The 18,623-nt window shown below is 45.8% G+C and overlaps 1 protein-coding gene across 1 annotated transcript in view; it reads left to right on the top strand.

The window, feature by feature from the left end:
- The window catches only part of LOC140424678 (repressor of RNA polymerase III transcription MAF1 homolog), a 90,022-nt gene that overhangs the window by 47,412 nt on the left and 23,987 nt on the right, over positions 1–18,623 (top strand). Inside the window, exons 3-6 of the mRNA XM_072507946.1 lie at positions 7,820–7,948; positions 8,662–8,830; positions 16,562–16,683; positions 17,586–17,705. Of these exons, the coding sequence (XP_072364047.1) occupies positions 7,820–7,948; positions 8,662–8,830; positions 16,562–16,683; positions 17,586–17,705 (540 nt within the window). The remainder of the gene's footprint in view (positions 1–7,819; positions 7,949–8,661; positions 8,831–16,561; positions 16,684–17,585; positions 17,706–18,623) is intronic.

The raw sequence follows: 18,623 nt of genomic DNA, 5'->3' as shown, positions 1-18,623 counted from the left end.
ACCGTGATCGTCGAGTGCCTCGGTACGCACTAGGCGAGGTCTGTCACCTTGCACCTTTTGCATGGGAAGTGGGATGCTGTCGTCACTCGTCTCACATCCCGTGGATAGATCGTCATTAGCAGCTTGCTGTTCACTAGGGTTGGGTAAATTGTCAGAGTTTTCATCTGGTGGTGCACACCATGTCGGTGGACTGTCATTGTCTTGCCATTTTTTTTATCCGTACTAAAACACTGGCAATTCTCAGTCTGCTCCTTGCAAGTTAAACATTCAATTAATTTCGTTAGCAAATCCTCAGCATCCTTCTGTGGCCGTGCAGCATTATTAATCTCTGTTCGGCTACAATGATCCTGAAGGTCAGCGCATAAACCTTTTTTCTTCGGGCTTGGACGAGGCGATTCCTTTGGCTTGTCTTCAGTTGGGCTTGAACATTCTTCAGCGCTGTGCCCTTCATTGTAGCATGAGAGACCGTCATGGTCATGCTGCTGTGTAGTGGAGCATGGTGGGCTGTTATAGCCTTCTCGCTGTTCACGTGAGCATGGCAGACTTGCATCGTCTGCCGCTGGTTGGTCAGGAGAGGTTGCTAGACCCTCATGGTCTTGTTCCTGCAAGGACTGCGCTCTGGAGTCTTGCGTTCCTTCCATCGTGGAGTCCGTCCACGAGCTCTCTGTGGAGGCCTGTGACACTGGAGTCACTTCTTGTTCGTGCAAGGACTGCGCTCTGGAGTCTTGCGTTGCTTCTATCGTGGAGGCTGTCCACGAGCTCTCTGTGGAGGCTTGTGACACTGGAGTCACTTCTTGTCCGTGCAAGGACTGCGCTCTGGAGTCTTGCATTTCTGCAATTGTGGAGTCTGTCCACGAGCTTGCTGTGGAAGCTTGTGACACTGGAGTCACTTCTGGTTCATGCGAGGACTGCACTCTGGAGTCTTGCATGTCTTCTTTCATAGAGTCGGGAACGTTGAGCGGGACGTGGACCACGCTCTGTGTGGCAGCAGGGCACTCTCCGTGTGCTTGCACCGCTCCCTGTCTGTTAATGTCAGGCTGCAGCATCATCCGGTACTGATAAGTTGGAACGTCATATCTGCTGGATTGAAGATCCTCAAATCCGAAAAATGAATCCGCATCTGCGTCGGATTCAATGTGGGGGCCGCCAATGTGCAACACGAAAGGTTCGTCCGAGTCATAGTCATATAGGACCACGGAGCTATCATTGGGCTCGCGAGGTCCGGAAACCCTGTAAAAATCGTCATCGAAGTATTCAGGGTCGGAATCATCGGCTTGTGCGTAGGTAACTGCTTGTCGGAGGGTTCTTCGGAGGTCAAATTCATCTCCTGGGTCAATTTGCGGCACTGTGCTGTCATTCCAGGTGAGGGAAGGTTGTTTTACAGCTTTAACAGATTTTTGTTTTTTTGATTTGGGACGTTTCCCTTTTAAATTGGATTTGGGACATTTCCCTTTTAAATTGGTGCAGTCTGGGGCCTCTGACATCCTGACGCTCGGTATGTAGCACGTAGGAAGCGACTGCGCATGCTCAGATCGCTGTTCCTTTACCGATGGCCGTTTTCTTGACTGCGCATGCGCAGCATCTCGCGCATGCGCAAACGAAACTTTCGGTTCTGCGCACTTCTCGCGCAACTGTGCTAGCGTTATACCTTTAGCAAGATGGCCACCGACCTCGACCCAGCCTTTTCTCAGGCCCGGGATTTCGGGCTCCGGGATCCCAGCCACGAGGCGAGTACTGCAGCTTTTCTTACCTTTAAGTGCCCATTGGATTGCGTATTCTTCACAGTACTTGGAGAATTTGCCCAGGACTGCCTGGTAATCGTACCTTTGCTGCCTCCTGAAGAACCTGAACCTTCTGAATATTTCTCTTGCCCTTGCACCGACGACGGTGAGGAGAAATTCAATTTTTTCCCTATCATCCAGGTCTTTGAGTTCAGCTGCCACCAGGAACAATTCGAAATTTTGCCGGAATCGCCGCCAGTTTTCGTGGAGGTCGCCGTGGCACTGGAGCGGCTGCGGAACCGGGAGCTCGTACATCATGCCTGGGCACTGCTGGTTGTCTGTGTACACTGAGGTATGCCGGCAGGTATCGATCCACTCCTGTACCATGTGGTGTTGGGTGCTCTGGTGCACAGATGAGCCAACACAGTTGTATGTGGTACAACTCTATTTTATTATAACTCTTATAATACAGTTCGTTCTGGATACTCTGCACGTGCTGTCTCCCTGAGTGTGTTTGGCAATAGATGTGTCCTGGTTCTCCTCTGCAGCTAATACTGACCACCAGGTGTCGTGCTCGTGCTTTTTATGTGGTTGGTGTTCTTGTCTGTGATTGGTTGTGATGTTGTGTGCTCTGATTTGCCTGTTGGTGTGTCCATCATGATGTGTGTGTTTGAATATCATGACACTGGTATAAAGAAGTGACTGTTAGGTTGTTGTAAAAGCCACTGGTTCCCTTTGGGGAGGAAACCTGCTGACTTTACAGAAGTCTGGACTACATCGTTTTTCATTAACATTGATTCTGAAATCGCCCAACAAGACACACTTGTACCAAACCCCTAACAGGTCATTAAAGTTGACTAGCTGCCTGTCTTTTTCCAATCAACATTCGTAGCTGGAGTTTGGAGTATGGGGAGGGTTGATGGAAGGAGAGTAGAAAGTTAAAACCTAATTTGATTTTAGTGATGAGATGCAGGGAAGCCGATGGCACATTTTCAATTTTGGACAGTTCAAAGGAGTGCTTGGATAAGATTAATGGAGGGAGAATTGGTTTGCTCAAGTGCAGGTAAAATGTTCCAAATGCTTTGTAAAATTCCATCTCATTCTCCTGTTGTCTCATTCTCCTGTTGTATTTATAGTTCCACAGATCCTTTTTACAGCTGTTAATGCAGCTATACATTCTGTTGTTTGGAAAGCTGAAAAGACACCAGTGTTGGAATGGTCTAATGCTGCAGTACATGAGTGTTCTTGGCAGGGACATGGGGGAGGTAAGGTATGGCTGAGCACTAATACTGAATGACCTTCAGTGGGTGTTTGTCATTACCATACCCCACATTTCAGTTTCTAGGTCGTGACTTTCACAGTTTCTCTGGTTATTCTGCTGGGGCTGCACAGTGGTGTAGTTCAAGATATTGCAAAGAACAATTATTTAATGCAATGCATAGGGATATCTTTACCTGCTTCTGCCCTAATTTCAGCTGACAAAAGTCCTTGGACCCTGGCTCCCACCCCTTGGTGGGTGAGGCCAGGCCACTTTCTTTAAAAAAAATAAAAAAAAATAAGCAAAACTGCTAGATTGCTTCAGAAATAAGTTTTTAAACAATGGAATGAACTGAACACATTGCTGCAACTCTACACTTTTTTTTCTCTACGCAGTAGAGTGCCAACCAAAAGTAAAAGTCTTTCCAAATATCAGAACTTATTGTTTACAACTTAATTTGCTTTAGCAAAGGTTAAAGATTGCCCTCTGGTATAGATTTAACAGCCTCTGTAAAGCAGATTTGTAAAAAGGTGTTTTCACCATTTGGTTCATGATTTGATTGTACCAATCACTAGAATGGATGGTCATACGAAATTCAATGGTGTTGTGCATAACCTGGGCTCATCTTCCATTCAGCTCTGTGGACTTGGGCCTGGTATGCAGGTTTTACCCAGATGGAGTGTGCCTTAAATTGGCCATTCAATGGTAAAAGAAAATTATTGTTGACCTCTTAGAATCCCCAAATGCTTCCTATCGGTGAATTACTTTAGAATTGTGATTTGTGAACATTGTTGCTCTTTAGACCATCAGGTCTCTGCCTCTTTGATCTTGTGTCACCCAATCGATTTGCATCTTCTCTTCAAATAGTGCCCTGGGGAACTTTGTTTACCTGAAACACAAGGTGGCTGTAAACTTTCTTTACCTTGGGTCTCATAAGATGGCTGTAACATTTACATTGCTAATTTAAAAAAAAAAAAAATCTTTATTGTCACAAGTAGGCTTACATTAACACTGCAATGAAGTTACTGTGAAAAGCCCCAAGTCTCCACACGCCGGCGCCTGTTCGGGGATACTGGGAGAATTCAGAATGTCCAAATTACCTAACAAGCACATCTTTTGGACTTGTGGGAGGAAACCGGGGCACCTAAAGTGTACTGGAGGAAACGCACGCAGATGCGGGGAGAACGTACAGACTCCACAGATAGTCACCCAAACCGGGAATCTAACCTGGGACCCTGGAGCTGTGAAGCAACAGTGCTACCTACTGTGCTGCTGTAACAAATGGAGCTGTGGTAGACCCAGGATAATGCTCTGGGGACCCAGGTTCAAATGCCACCATGTCAGATGGATTTAAAAGTCTAACGATGACCATGAAACCATTGTCAATTGTTGTAAAAACCCATCTGGTTCTTGATATCCTTTTTTAGGGATGGAAATCTTCTCTCTCCTGATTTATCCTACATGTGACTGCAGACCCACAGCAATGTGATTGACTCTGAAATGCCCTCCGGAATGGGCAATGCATGCTGGCACAGCCAGCGATGCTAACATCCCATGAATTTCTTTTTTTTAAATTAAAGTTGCCTGTCACTATATTTTGGGTTAAACAGCACACTTTGGATTCAAAACAACATCTGGTGCTTTATAAACTTGGTCTGTATTTAGTCAACAGATGATGCCAGCAAACCTGAAGATGTTGGTTAACCCTTAATTTCAATAATTCAGACCCCCATCCATTTCCACAGCTGAGCTCTCTTATCCCTGCTCTTTATCCAAGCTGAGCAGCATAAAAGAGCAAGCTGGCATTCTGGATTTGGAGCAATTAACAGACACTGGGGCTAATAATCCAGAGAACAGAGTTCAATTTGAAGTCTGTTGTATTTAGAAGACATTTCAATAAAAGTGACCAAAAGGCTTATTGTAAAAACTCCAAGTTGATTTAATGTCCTTTCATCAAAGGAAAACTCAAACTGAGCAGTTCAGGTCTATATTTGGGTCCTTAATTTTGACTTGATCTCCTATCCAGTTGTGTCTTTATGCAGCTACTGAGTATAATGGGCAGTGTTATGTTTTCCTTGGTGTTTGACAGCTGGAAGTCCATCTCTAATCCCTTTCAGAATTGATTTGACAATTGTGTTTGGACAGTTTTGGTAACAATTGGTTTAGTTCTAATCTATTCACTAGTAATGGACCTTTAGCACAAGATCACCCCTTGATTCTGGCCTTGGGTGACCGTGCAAACTCTTCACGGGCATTCTCCCTGTGTCTGTGTGGGTTTGCTACAGTCCAAAGAATGCAGGTTAGGTGGATTGGCCCTGATCAACGCACGGGATTTACGGGAATAGGGTGAAGGAATGGAACTAGGGAGACTGTACTTTTGGAGAGTTGGTGCAGACTGAATGGGCCAAATGGCCTGCTTCTGCACTATAGGGATTCTATGGGCAAGTCTGCTGTTCAGGTTGCTTTTGAATATTTGACTGTGATTTTGTAGTAGAGAGAGTGGCTTCCCCAGGAAAGTGGTTGCGTACAGGATGTTCCCACAGCTTGATGTGCTGAAATACTGGAGCAACTGATTTAAACCAGTGACCGGCCCAACCCTGGTTCTTGTCATTTGCCACATGTCTTTCACTGAAAATGAAAGATGAGATGCTGGGAGGAAGGAAAAAGATCCTAAACGGGGTCCAACATGGTCATGGTGGGGGTGCAACATTTAGAAACACTTTTCCTGTTTTCCACTTCTGCTTTTGAAGTGAAAATTGTGCCACATCTATGGGGGAGGGGAGGAGGATTTGAGGAGATGAAAGGCAGCAAAGGAGATCAGCTGTAAGGAAACTCACTGATCTGATGTTGGTGGCGAGATCTTGGTTGGTTCTGAGTGTGGTAGTCACCACTAGCAGTATTATATGCATTACGGTAAGACACGTATACTAGAGGTACATGGGTAAATCCCTGCCTGCTGGCTCCGCCCACTAGGCGGGGTATAAATGTGTGTGCTCGCCGGTGCTGCAGCCATTCTGGTTCCTGCTGCAGGAGGCACAACATTGCTCAATAAAGCCTTGATTATTCCACTACTCTCGTCTGTGTGGTAATTCATCAATGAGGGAGGTTGCTGTTTGGACCATCATGCAGATTAGAGTGGAATTTGATACTCTTGAACAAGTCTAGTACATCAGAAGTGCTGTATGCTGCCAGAAACAGCTCCACAGTTGTGACAAGATGGGACATTCATCTAGGAGTAGGATTTTGGGACACAACTTTGAAAGCAGTTGAATGGAGTCTGGGGTTCATAGAATCATAGAATTTACAGTGCAGAAGGAGGCCATTCGACCCATGGCTTCACCGGCCCTTGGAAAGAGCACCCTACTTAAGCACATGGCCTCGCCCTATCCCAGTAACCGACCTTAACCTTTTTTACTTTTTCAACACCAAGGAGCAATTTAACATGGCCGATCCACCTAATCTGCACATCTTTGGACTGGTGGGAGGAAACCGGAGCTCCCGGAGAAAACCCGTGCAGACTCTGCTCAGACAGTGGCCCAAGCTGGGAATCTAATTTGGGACCCTGGAGCTGTGAAACAACAGTGCTAACCACTGTGCTGCCCAGATTATATTGAAGCAGCAAAACAACAGCCCCATGAGTGCCACTGGCTTCATGGTTATCTCAAAACACAAGGGTGCTAGCTTGTCATTTACAAAAAAATCTGAAGATCATAGAATCCCTACAGTTTTTATATTCCTAGATGGTTGTTCTAACAGACCATAAATTGCTGAGTGTTCAGCTACAATCATAGATCATAGAATTTACAGTGCAGAAGAAGGCCATTCGGCCCATCGAGTCTGCACCGGCTCTTGGAAAGAGCACCCTACCCAAGGTCCACACCTCCACCCTATCCCCATAACCCAGTAACCCCACCCTACACTAAGGGCAATTTTGGACACTATGGGCAATTTAGCATGGCCAATCCACCAAACCGCATATCTTTGGACTGTGGGAGGAAACCGGAGCACCCGGAGGAAACCCACGCACACACTGGGAGGATGTGCAGACTCCGCACAGACAGTGACCCAAGCCGGAATCGAACCTGGGACCCTGGAGCTGTGAAACATTTGTGCTATCCACAATGCTACCGTGCTGCCCGTAAATGCTGATAATTCTGCAGTTCTCGTCTTTGCCTGTACTTTGCAGGGATTGTTTCCTGTCACCACCTTTCATTTCATCCCTGCACCCTGCTCAGCCCATCACCTGTCTGTAAAGCACATTGTCTTTGTCACATGGAGTAGTACAAATTTGTTGGTGAATGGCCTTGAGTAGACTGGCTATCTAGAAATATAAACCTATTTAACCCCAACAATATTCCTGTGGGCTGTGGAAGGAAGCCATCGGTCATCTAAACCCCAGCAGAATGGTGAAATTCAGCCAGCCGACTTGATCCATTTTTAATTTTGTTTAGAAGCTGCAAGTGTCATTCTGTTTTATTACGTTGCGCACACTGACTTCCATTATACTTATAAAATTCTGCTGACCGCTGATCTTGTCCTCTTTGTGGGAGCTGAGAAATAAATCTAGTATAATGAGGCATGAACTTAATCAATATAACTTCTTCTGATACTGGCACTGGCCTGTGATTTCTTCTGAGCAATGTTTACTCCGGTTGTGCATGCCTGTGGAGCCATCTGAAAGCTGCTGTGCGGCCTACTAAACTGGTCCCTTTTTAGGTGGCATGCAAAAAAAAAAGTAGTACTTCACATTTCAGTGACTGCTGCATGCAAAGGCAAAATTAGAGGGAGAGAAATGAATGTTTACATTAACTAACTTTCTGTTTTTCCTCTTTCCTTAAAGGATAGAGAGCTATTCCTGCAAAATGGCAGGGGATGACAAACAGATGTTTAAACAGTTCTGTCAAGACGGGCAACCCCATGTCCTGGAAGCCCTTTCACCGCCTCAGACTACTGGAATTAGCCCAAACAGGTAAGTAGAACCTTGCTCTGAAGAGGAATCCTTTTTTATCAATACCCAGTTTCCTGCAATGGAGATCTTCATTGCAAAAAGATTCTTTATTGATTCCACTCAATTGTATGAAGTGTTTGACCTACAGCCAGGGCAAATTCAGTGATCACTGATCTCTCCTGAAAGTAAAAGCCACATTCTGCAGATGCTGGAAATACTCAGCAGCTCGGGCAGCATCTGTGGAGAGGGGGATTGATCGTTTTGAGTCCAATATGACACTTCAGAACATTTGAAGTCATATTGGAACGCTAACGTTAATTGTTTCTCTCTCCACCGATGCTGCCAGATCTGGCGAGTTCTTCCAACACTTCTACACTCAGAAGTATGAAAGCTTTGTATCTCGGTGGTGGAAGGGAAAAAGTGCGGCCTGCTACAACTGTTATTCAACATGACCATCTCTGTCACTAGCTTCAGATGCCAGATGTTTTGGCTCAGTGACTCTTGCTTCCTAACAATATTAATGTAATTAGTCGATCAGTGCACACCATTTCTGGTGCACCTAGTGCAATAGCAAAGTGTATTATTTGAACCGGTCTTCTTGAAACTTGACGCCAACGCCATGTGTATATTTATTAAAATATTTTGTTAGAATTCAATAACTGGACCCTTGGCTCTTCATTTCCATATCAAAGATTTGCAAAAAACTAACTCTTGTTGCCTATCCTTCAATTTAGGTTGAGTAAAAGCCAAAGTGGAGATGAAGGAGAGGGACCACTCTGTGACAAGTGTAGCCGCAAAACGCTCTTCTACCTGATCGCTACACTCAATGCATCGTTCCGCCCAGATTATGACTTCAGCACAGCTAAAAGCCATGAGTTCAGCAAAGAGCCCAGTTTGAACTGGGTAAGCAAATGTAACAGAATTGATTGTGGAATTGTTCATTTGAAAGCAGCCAAAGATTAGCTTGATGGTTCAGTCTACATTGTAAGTGACAACTTTATTTATTTAGGTAGGATTATTGTCCTCTACCTTAAATAGAAAAGATGTTGAATATGACTTTCTCCGCACTGAGATGTAGTTTTGCTTATTTAGTGAACTGCATTATCGTCAGGAGTGGGCAAACTAGTCAAAGATCTTGGACCTAATGGTATTGTATTATTGGGTTGTGTCTTTGCTGCAACATAACAGTCCAATGGCTTGATGTCTTCCTACTGACTGCTCCTTCGTCATCTGCCATTCTCCTTTCCAATTTACTAAATGAATCCAGTGTACTTGGAAGCTGCACTCCAACTAAACTTTGGTTGACCCATAAGAACATGAGAAATGGGAGCAGGAGTAGTGTATAGCCTGTCGAGCCTGCTCTGCCATTCAATACCACCGTGGCGGAGATTGGGCTTCAACTCTACTTGCCCCCCCGGCTGCTCTTGGCCCTTCATTCCCTGAGACCCAAAGTCTGGCTGTCTCAGCCCTGCGTTGTGATGGTACCTGGGACAGACCCCAATTTATATTGGGAAATCGGACATGACCCCAATAACTTGGAAACTGAGGAAAGGATACTTTGCTCTAGGAATGATTCCACTGACAAACTGACAAACTTTATCATTAACATAGAATTGATCCCATTAAGGGGCAAAAGCAGCTTTTCAATTAATAGTTGAACAGGTCTTTAAAAAACAAAATAAAGGTCTTTGAGCTTGCTTTCCTATCTATCTACTTCTAAACTTTCAATTAAGCAAAATCCACACACCGGTCAAATGCCACTTATTAATACAGTTAACACTCAATGGCATGCAGGTTTATGCTTTGATTTGGCTCACTCGGCAGACAGCTGGTTTGTGATGCAAGGCCAGAAGCGTGGGTTCAATTCCTGTACTGGCTGAGGTTATTCTCAACCTCACCTGAGGTGTGGTGACCCTCTAGTTAAATCACCACCAGTCAGCTCTCTCCCTCCAAGGGGAAAGCAGCCTATGGTCATCTGGGAATATGATGAGTTTACCTGACAGATTTATGCACATAGTACTTCGGTGAGAACCTCTCCGAAGTCAGGTTAAGTAACACGCCTCCTTTCCTCAGAAACCTGAGCAGAACTCGAGAAATGAAACTGAGAACAACAGACACTGGGCAGGAGGAAAACGCAACTAAAACCAGACCCAGCTGCTCCCATGCGACATCACAGCCGACCCAGCTGTTAACCCTTTAATCGCAGCCGACCCAGCTGTTAACCCTTTAATCGCAGCCGACCCAGCTGTTAACCCTTTAATCGCAGCCGACCCAGCTGTTAACCCTTTAATCGCAGCCGACCCAGCTGTTAACCCTTTAATCACCGCCGACCCAGCTGTTAACCCTTTAATCGCAGTCGACCCAGCTGCTCCCATGAGACATCACAGCCGACCCAGCTGTTAACCCTTTAATCGCAGTCGACCCAGCTGTTAACCCTTTAATCGCAGTCGACCCAGCTGTTAACCCTTTAATCGCAGTTGACCCAGCTGTTAACCCTCTAATCGCAACTTTACATTGAATTTTTAAAAATGTCTTTTTATGTTGCTGGTTAGGCTAGCGTTTATTGTCCATCCTTGGATGCCCTTCAGAAGGTGGTGGTGAGTTGCTGCCTTAACCCAAGGTTCTTTTATTACTGTAACAGACACAATACAAGATGTGAATCACAAGTGCAAGAATAAATATGTACTGTGTCCCCTTGTTCTAGATTCTCCAGTCAAGGAAAACAATCGCTTGGTGTCTGCCCTGTCAAGCCCCTTCATAATAGATTTTCATGAGTTTCGATGAAACCGCCTCATTCTTAAAAACTTCAGATAACGTAGATCCAATTTACTCTGCCTCCTCATTGGACAGCCCTCTCATCCCAGGGACCAATCTAGTGGAGCTTTGCTATATTGCTTCAAATCCAAGTATATCATTTCTTAAACATGGAAACTCGAGTATTCCAGTGTGAAGTCCTGTGCTATTGTAGCAAGTCTTTATTCCTCTACTCCAATTTCCTCACGGTAAAGGCCAACGTGAGATATGCTTTTCTGATTTGCTGACACTTGCTATATCACTGGATTAGTAATCCAGAGACACCGGCTAATGCTCTTGAGGACATGGGTTGAAGTCCCACCGTGATGGGCCGAATGGCCTTACTTCCACTCCTATGTCTTATGGTGATGCACTGGAATACTGTGAACACTTTCAGTCCCCATATCTAAGGAAAGATGTACTGGCATAGGAGGCAGTTTAGATTTGGATTTATTGTCAATTGTACAGGAAAAGGTGCTGGGTACAGTCAAGGCAGGTGCTCCACACATGAAAACATAGAGCATACAATAAATACACAATGTAAATATATAGTCAGTGGGTAAAGTGTACGGTATGTCATGCTACAACTGAAGAGAAGATGCATAGAAAGATGTGTTCAGTCAATAGAAAAAGTTCAAACCCTAAAAGGGCAGAGGGTCATTCAGGAGTCTGGTAACAGCAGGGAAGAAGCTGTTTTTTAATCTATGGGTGTGTGTTCTGTGTCTTCTGCCCGATGGAAGAGCTGGGAGATATCTTTGATTATGCTGCCCAAGGCAGTAGGAGGTGTAGACAGGAATAGCCTGGGTGGGAGATGTCTTTGATTATGCTGCCCAAGGCAGTAGGAGGTGTAGACAGGAATAGCCTGGGTGGGAGATGTCTTTGATTATGCTGCCCAAGGCAGTGGGAGATGTAGACAGTCAATGGATGGGAGGCAGGTTCGTGTGATGGACTGGGCGGTGTTCACGACTCTCTGAAGTTTCTTGCAGTCTTGGGCCGAGCAATTGTCATACCAGACTGTGATGCAGCCAGATAGGATGCTTTTTATGGTGCATCTATAGAGACAATTCACTATGTTTACCCTGCATATGGAAAGGTTCAAACCCTGTACAAGTGACAAATCCATATGGAGAAGTTAGGAAGAGAGATTGAATAGGTTAGAATCCTATCTAATCATAGACCCTCCATACCCAGGATAAACCTAGTGGACCGACTCTATAGGTACCATAATGTTGGGCCTGTACTCGTTGGAGTTTAGAACAATGAGAGGCCATCTTGTTGAGACGTATAGGATTCTCGGGGGGGCTTGATAGGATAGGTGCTGAGAGGATGTTTCCTCTTGTGGGACAGTGAGTCTAGGACCAGAGGGCATAATCTCAGTAAGGGGTCACCCATTTCAGACCGAGATGAGGAGGCATTTCTTCTAGAGGGATGCGAGTCTGTGGAATTCTTTTTAGTGGCTCGGTCATTAATAGGCGGTGTTGGGCAGATTTTTAACCTGTGTTGGACAGATTTTTAATCTAAGAGAATCGAGGGTTATGGGGATAAGGTGTGAAAGTCAAGTTGAGGATTGTCAGATCAGTCACAATCGCATTGAATAGTGGAGCAGACTCGATTGGCCAAATGGCCGACTTCTGTGGACAGCGGGTGAAATTTAAATTCCATTAATAAGTCTGGAATTTAAAGATAGTCTAGATAATGATAAAACTACATTGACCCCATCTGGTTCACTAATGTTATTCAGGGAAATAATCTGCCTTCCTTACTGGTCTGGCCTACATGTGACTCCAATGTGGTTGACTCTTAAATATCCCCTCATGGCCAAGCAAGAAACTCCGTTCAAGGGCGATTCGGATTGAACATCTAAGTTCTGGCCGTGCCTGTGATGTCCTCATCCCTTGAAAATATATATTTTAAAAACTAGTTACATTCCTCTTAAATATTTCTCAACATCAACATTTCCAAGTGTCATGTCTTTTTATTTTAAAAACAAATCTGCTCTTCTATTCTTACGACAAGGCCACCTTGTTGCCTAATCGTCTTTATCTCTTGCAGCTTTTGTCCCCATTGCTTGCGTTCCTACCAATTGTGTTGTCAATAAACTTGGATATATTGCTTTGCCTCTTCATCTAATTCATTAATGTAGATTGTTAATAGCTGGGGCACCAGGACTCATTTTTGCAATACTCCACACAGTCTGCCAGCTTGAAAATGCTCCATTTATCCCTCCTCTCTGCTCTCTCTCTGCTTTCTCTATCCAGATTATTCATGAAGGCCCTGCCTTCTCAACCTCTCCCCTTGCCTGAGGTGTGGCAATCCTCAGGTTAAATCTCCCTCAAAAGGGGAAAGCGGACTATAACATACCATGCTAATATATCGCCCCAATTCCATGAGCTTTCATCCTGTGTAACCTTTTGTGCGGCACTTGTCAAATGCTTTTTGGAAATCCCAGGTGTACTTACTAGTTCCCTTTATTCACCCTCATCGTCACATCCTTAAAGAAAATTACATTTGTCAAACAGGATTTCCCTTTCATCATAATAATAACTTATTGCCATAAGTAGGCTTCAATGAAGTTACTGTGAAAAGCCCCTAGTCGCCACATTCTGGTGCCTGTTCGGGGATGCCGGTACGGGAATTGAACCCGCGCTGCTGGCCTTGTTCTGTATTACAAGCCAGCTATTTATCCCACTGTTAAACCAGCCCTGTGAAACCATGTTGATTTTTCCGAATCGTACAATGCTTTTCTAAGTGCAGCACTGAGTGTCAGACTAACTGTTCTCCATAGTTACTTTTAAAAACGTCACACTATTGTGGCACTTCTGTATTATTAAATGTAAATTGTGTTGCTGTTTCACCTCAAAAGGATAGTTTTATCTTGACACCTTGCAAGTGTGTAACTCAGGATTATTTGATTATACCTTCACACCCATTGTTAGCATTTGGAGAATTGCGAGCAAGTGCTGGAAAGATTAACCGGCTGAACGTTACACAGTTTTAACAACATGTTCACTCGTTCAAAACCCAATATGACCTCTGATAGGAAATTAAACTTAAAACTTCCACTTCGGAAACCGGAGCCCTAACTGCTGAACTAAACGCTGTTAGTCAGAATGTCACTGGACACCTGTCAGTACAGTTTGCAGGTCAATGTGTAACATGCTTAAAAATAAAACCAGCTGGGTACAACTCGGCTGACCAAAATGCAAAACATCCAGACAATTCCATTCCATATACCTGCAACGTTTTACCGGCTCCTGTATACACGAGTCTGGTTTAATCGTATGCTTGCAGACAATTGAAATTCAGCTGGTGGAGTCCACATAGCCATATGGCAGAGATGGATACTTGGGACAAGTACCTGGGAAGAGGAGGTGGATAGTGATGGGGGAGATGATGGGGGGATGGGGGGGGGGAATGGAGGCTTGTAAGGGTGGGGGAGGCTGTACATCCAGGTTAACTAAGAGAATGATAAAGGGTGCATGGCATTGGTTTGTGACGCACAGGAACTCGAGAAATAATACAGATCCCACCTTTGAACAAAGTAACAGGAAATGCCACCCAAAGAATTTGACAAGTCACTGGTTGCAAACTGCCCCAACTACACTGGCCCAGACAGGCAAGGAATTTCTGGCACTGATGTCTACATCAGCCTCGTGTGGTCAGACACTGTACTGCAGTGAGAATTTACCCAGAGAGAAAACAAAAAACGGTCAGGCAATCTTTGCCAATCATTTTTGGGGACCTTTTGGTGACCCATTCTACACCATCCCACGACCCATTTGCAAGTCGCGAACCCTACTTTGAAAATCATTGATCTAGATGGGACAAAAGATATTTAGTCACTTACTCGCTCTTCAGCAAATAGTGACAACTTACATAGTCAAATATCTCAAGGTGCATTTTCAAACATTTGACAGACGCACAGCTATTGGGATGGGGAGGAGGTGGAGTTCTAATTAAAGCAAAATACTGCAGATCTTGGAAATCTGAAATTAAAAACGAAGAGCTGGAAATATTCAGCTGGTCTGGCAGAGCCCAATGTTGCTACAGAGCCTATTCCGAAGAAGAGTCATAGTGGACCTGCAGCATTAACTCTGTTTCTCTCTCCAACATTTGCAGTATTGCTTTTATTAAACTGTACGGATAGGTGAAGTTGGTGGGGAGGGAACAGGTGGGTGAAGTTGGTGGCGACGGAACGGATGGGTGAAGTTGGTGGTGATGGAACAGGTGGGTGAAGTTCGTGGGGAGGGAACGGGTGGGTGAAGATGGTGGCGACGGAACGGGTGGGTGAAGATGGTGGTGGTGACGGAACGGGTGGGTGAAGATGGTGGTGGTGACGGAACGGGTGGGTGAAGATGGTGGTGGTGACGGAACGGGTGGGTGAAGAGGGTGGGGAGGGAACGGGTGGGTGAAGTTGGTGGTGGTGACGGAACGGGTGGGTGAAGATGGTGGTGGTGACGGAACGGGTGGGTGAAGAGGGTGGCGACGGAACGGGTGGGTGAAGTTGGTGGCGACGGAACGGGTGGGTGAAGATGGCGACGGAACGGGTGGGTGAAGTTGGTGGCGACGGAACGGGTGGGTGAAGATGGCGACGGAACGGGTGGGTGAAGTTGGTGGCGACGGAACGGGTGGGTGAAGTTGGTGGCGACGGAACGGGTGGGTGAAGATGGCGACGGGTGGGTGAAGTTGGTGGCGACGGAACGGGTGGGTGAAGATGGCGACGGGTGGGTGAAGTTGGTGGCAACGGAACGGGTGGGTGAAGATGGTGGCGACGGAACGGGTGGGTGATGTTGGTGGCGACGGAACGGGTGGGTGAAGATGGCGACGGAACGAGTGGGTGAAGATGGCGACGGAATGGGTGGGTGATGTTGGTGGCGACGGAACGGGCGGGCGAAGTTGATGGCGACGGAACGGATGGGTGAAGATGGCGGCGACGGAACGGGTGGGTGAAGATGGCGACGGAATGGGTGGGCGAAGTTGGTGGCAACGGAACGGGTGGGCGAAGTTGGTGGCGACGGAACGGGTGGGTGATGTTGGTGACGACGGAACGGTTTTGTGTCCGGAACGGAAGACTATGGCTTCAATCTCCCCAATGGGAAGACATTTATTTATTTAGGGTTGCATGGGAGCGCAGTGGTTAGCACTGTTGCTACACAGCTCCAGGGTCCCAGGTTTGATTCCCGCTTGGGTCACTGTCTGTGCGTTCTCCCAGTGTCTGCGTGGGTTTCCTCCGGGTGCTCCAGTTTCCCCCCACAAGTCCCGAAAGACATACTTGTTGGGTGAATTGGACATTCTGAATTCTCCCTCTAGTGAACCTGAACAGGTGCTGGAATGTGGCGACTAGGGGCTTTGGGCTAGGAGAAGGGAGGGAAGTGACCAGGATGTGGGCTAGGCGAAGAGGGTGGGGGGGGGGGGGGGTGGGGGGGGGGCGGCGGTGGAGGGAGTGGAATTGATCAGGATGTGGGCTAGGAGAAGGGAGGGAAGTGATCAGGATGTGGGCTAGGAGAAGGGAGGGAAGTGACCAGGATGTCAGTGATGGAAGTGTATGAGCTACTCCACTTGTTGGGGGTGAGGGTTGAGAAATGGGTGTTTGCGACAATGGTTTAGAGTAAATTAAAATAAGCTGTGGTTATCTTTGCACATCCTGGAATCCAGAACAGCTTAACAGGTGAGGGCAGGACCCTAGTTGTGAATACTAAACCCATTGCTTGACAGGTGAGGGCAGGTCCCTAGTGGTGAATACTAAACCCATTGCTTGACCGGTGAGGGCAGGACCCTAATGGTGAATACTAAACCCATTGCTTGCCCTGTCCATTCAATGTTCATCTTTATTTTGTTCAGGTGGTGAATGCTGTGAACACCAGCCTGTTTTCTGCTGTTGGAGAGGAGTTTAACACACTGAAGCCTCAGCTTTGGGATGCTATTGATGAAGAGATCTGTCTGTCAGAGTGTGACATCTACAGGTAACTTGAAAACAATTAATTTAACATTTCCCAATCTCTCTCACTCTGCCATTCTGTTTCTCTGTCCAAATTGGATATCTTCACATTTACCACGTTAAACCTGGACATTTAGCGCCCATTCTGAGATGAATAGGTAAAGCACGTATTTGGCTGTGTAGTTACCTGGAAAGATGTGATCCATCGAGTCATGGGATGAGAGACGGACTGTGCACTTCTCCCATCTCCATCCTAACAGTTAGTTGAACATTGCAGCTGAATTAGGGAAAGGAAAAGGTTAGGATTTCTGTTTGTGTGCAAATGCAGAATCAGTTTTAAGACCTGTGACTTTAATACCCTCAAGTTAAGGAAGCTGCAAATAGTAACCAGCTGGCTGAGCAGTATTGCTTTAGCTGTCCAAGAATATTCCTCTCTGGTATGGGCAAGATGAACAACAAAGCATGTTTAAAACTGTCACCCTTCGGGTGTGGTGTCAATCTTGACGTGATGTTTGAACTGAACTGCTTGGAGGTAACAGGCTGATTTTTGTACCTGAAAAATTGGATAAAAACAGTGTTTACTGGAGGGATTAATTAATGACGAGATTTTCTATTTTTCACACATCGGAACGAGCCAGGTGGATCTCTCTGGTCCTCTGCCGCCGCCGCCCCCCCCCCAGCACAGGGTGGATAGTCAATGTTACTGCATCCTAATAAAGTCACTGTCTCCTGGAGAACATTTAATGTTGTAATATGTATACCTGGGCTCCTGAATATGTAGATTGTGTGTGAGACATCTTTAAAAAATGACCTTCCTTGCTGTCGTGACCTTCAGCGAGGCACATGATCATCAGAACTGACATTTCTTTTTATGCATGTCAAGTTTTTTTTAAGTGATTTTAATCGTGTTGAATCACTTTGTTTCAGCTACAATCCAGATCTGGACTCTGACCCCTACGGCGAGGAGGGCAGCCTTTGGTCTTTTAACTATTTCTTCTACAACAAGAAACTGAAAAGGATTGTGTTCTTCACATGCCGTTCTGTCAGGTGAGATTAACCTTTTAATTTTGTCATGGTTGTGCTCTCCTTCTGCGTGTAATCAGTATGGCTTGTTTGGAAAGGGTGTCTCTTTCCTTACTCTTGGAGTGTGCATTTCAATTCAATAGTTCAACAGCAAGCTAAGTTACTTATTAATCACTTCCCTGAATTAATGCACCATCACAGACTCTCATACACAAACATACAGATTGTGCATATTTACAGATACTTCAGTCTCTGACTTACAACTTCAATGTGGAGTTGACCCTGTGAAGGACTTCACTCCATACATCTTCCAAAATGGGACCCAACTCGCCCTCACATTTCGCCCTCTCCTCACTCAATGGAGCTGACTCTGCTGAGAGGATATGGCTCTATATGACAAAAATAGTGCCCCCATCAGACCCGGCCAAAGACAAAATCCTCTTCAACGGGGAAGAGGGTGGTGCTAAGGGAAAGGAGGGAAAAGCCTTTACCAAGAAAATCATAAATCTGTAAAGACTGGAGCCAGGCAGTTTTTCTGCAAGCTCCCCATCACAACTGGCAAACGTCCGCTACACAACCAGGTCTCCAAACCCTTCCCCTCCCATGACTTAAATGTCAAGTCCAAACCCACTGGCAGGAAAAGATGGTTATTGCAGATGGGCGTTAGCAAAGACTGGGAACAGAGCTTAACATGCTGCGTAAACTGCTTCCAGATTCTCAGGTGGACTCCACCACTGGATTCAGGGAAGATCTTGCCACGGCCCGCCGCCGCCCCCAGCTGCTTCTCTTTCTCTCTTTGCCCCCAGCCCCCCGCATATCCCTTTAGACCCAAGAGCTATATCTAATTTCCTCTTGAAATTACTCAACGTTTTGGCCTCAACTACTTTCTGCGTTATTCCACAGATTCAGCACTCTGGGTGAAGAAATTTCTCCTCACCTCAG

This window comes from Scyliorhinus torazame, chromosome 6 (assembly GCF_047496885.1).
Source record: "Scyliorhinus torazame isolate Kashiwa2021f chromosome 6, sScyTor2.1, whole genome shotgun sequence".
In the NCBI taxonomy this organism is placed as follows: Eukaryota; Metazoa; Chordata; class Chondrichthyes; order Carcharhiniformes; family Scyliorhinidae; genus Scyliorhinus; species Scyliorhinus torazame.
This window is presented reverse-complemented; position numbering and strand designations above follow the sequence as displayed.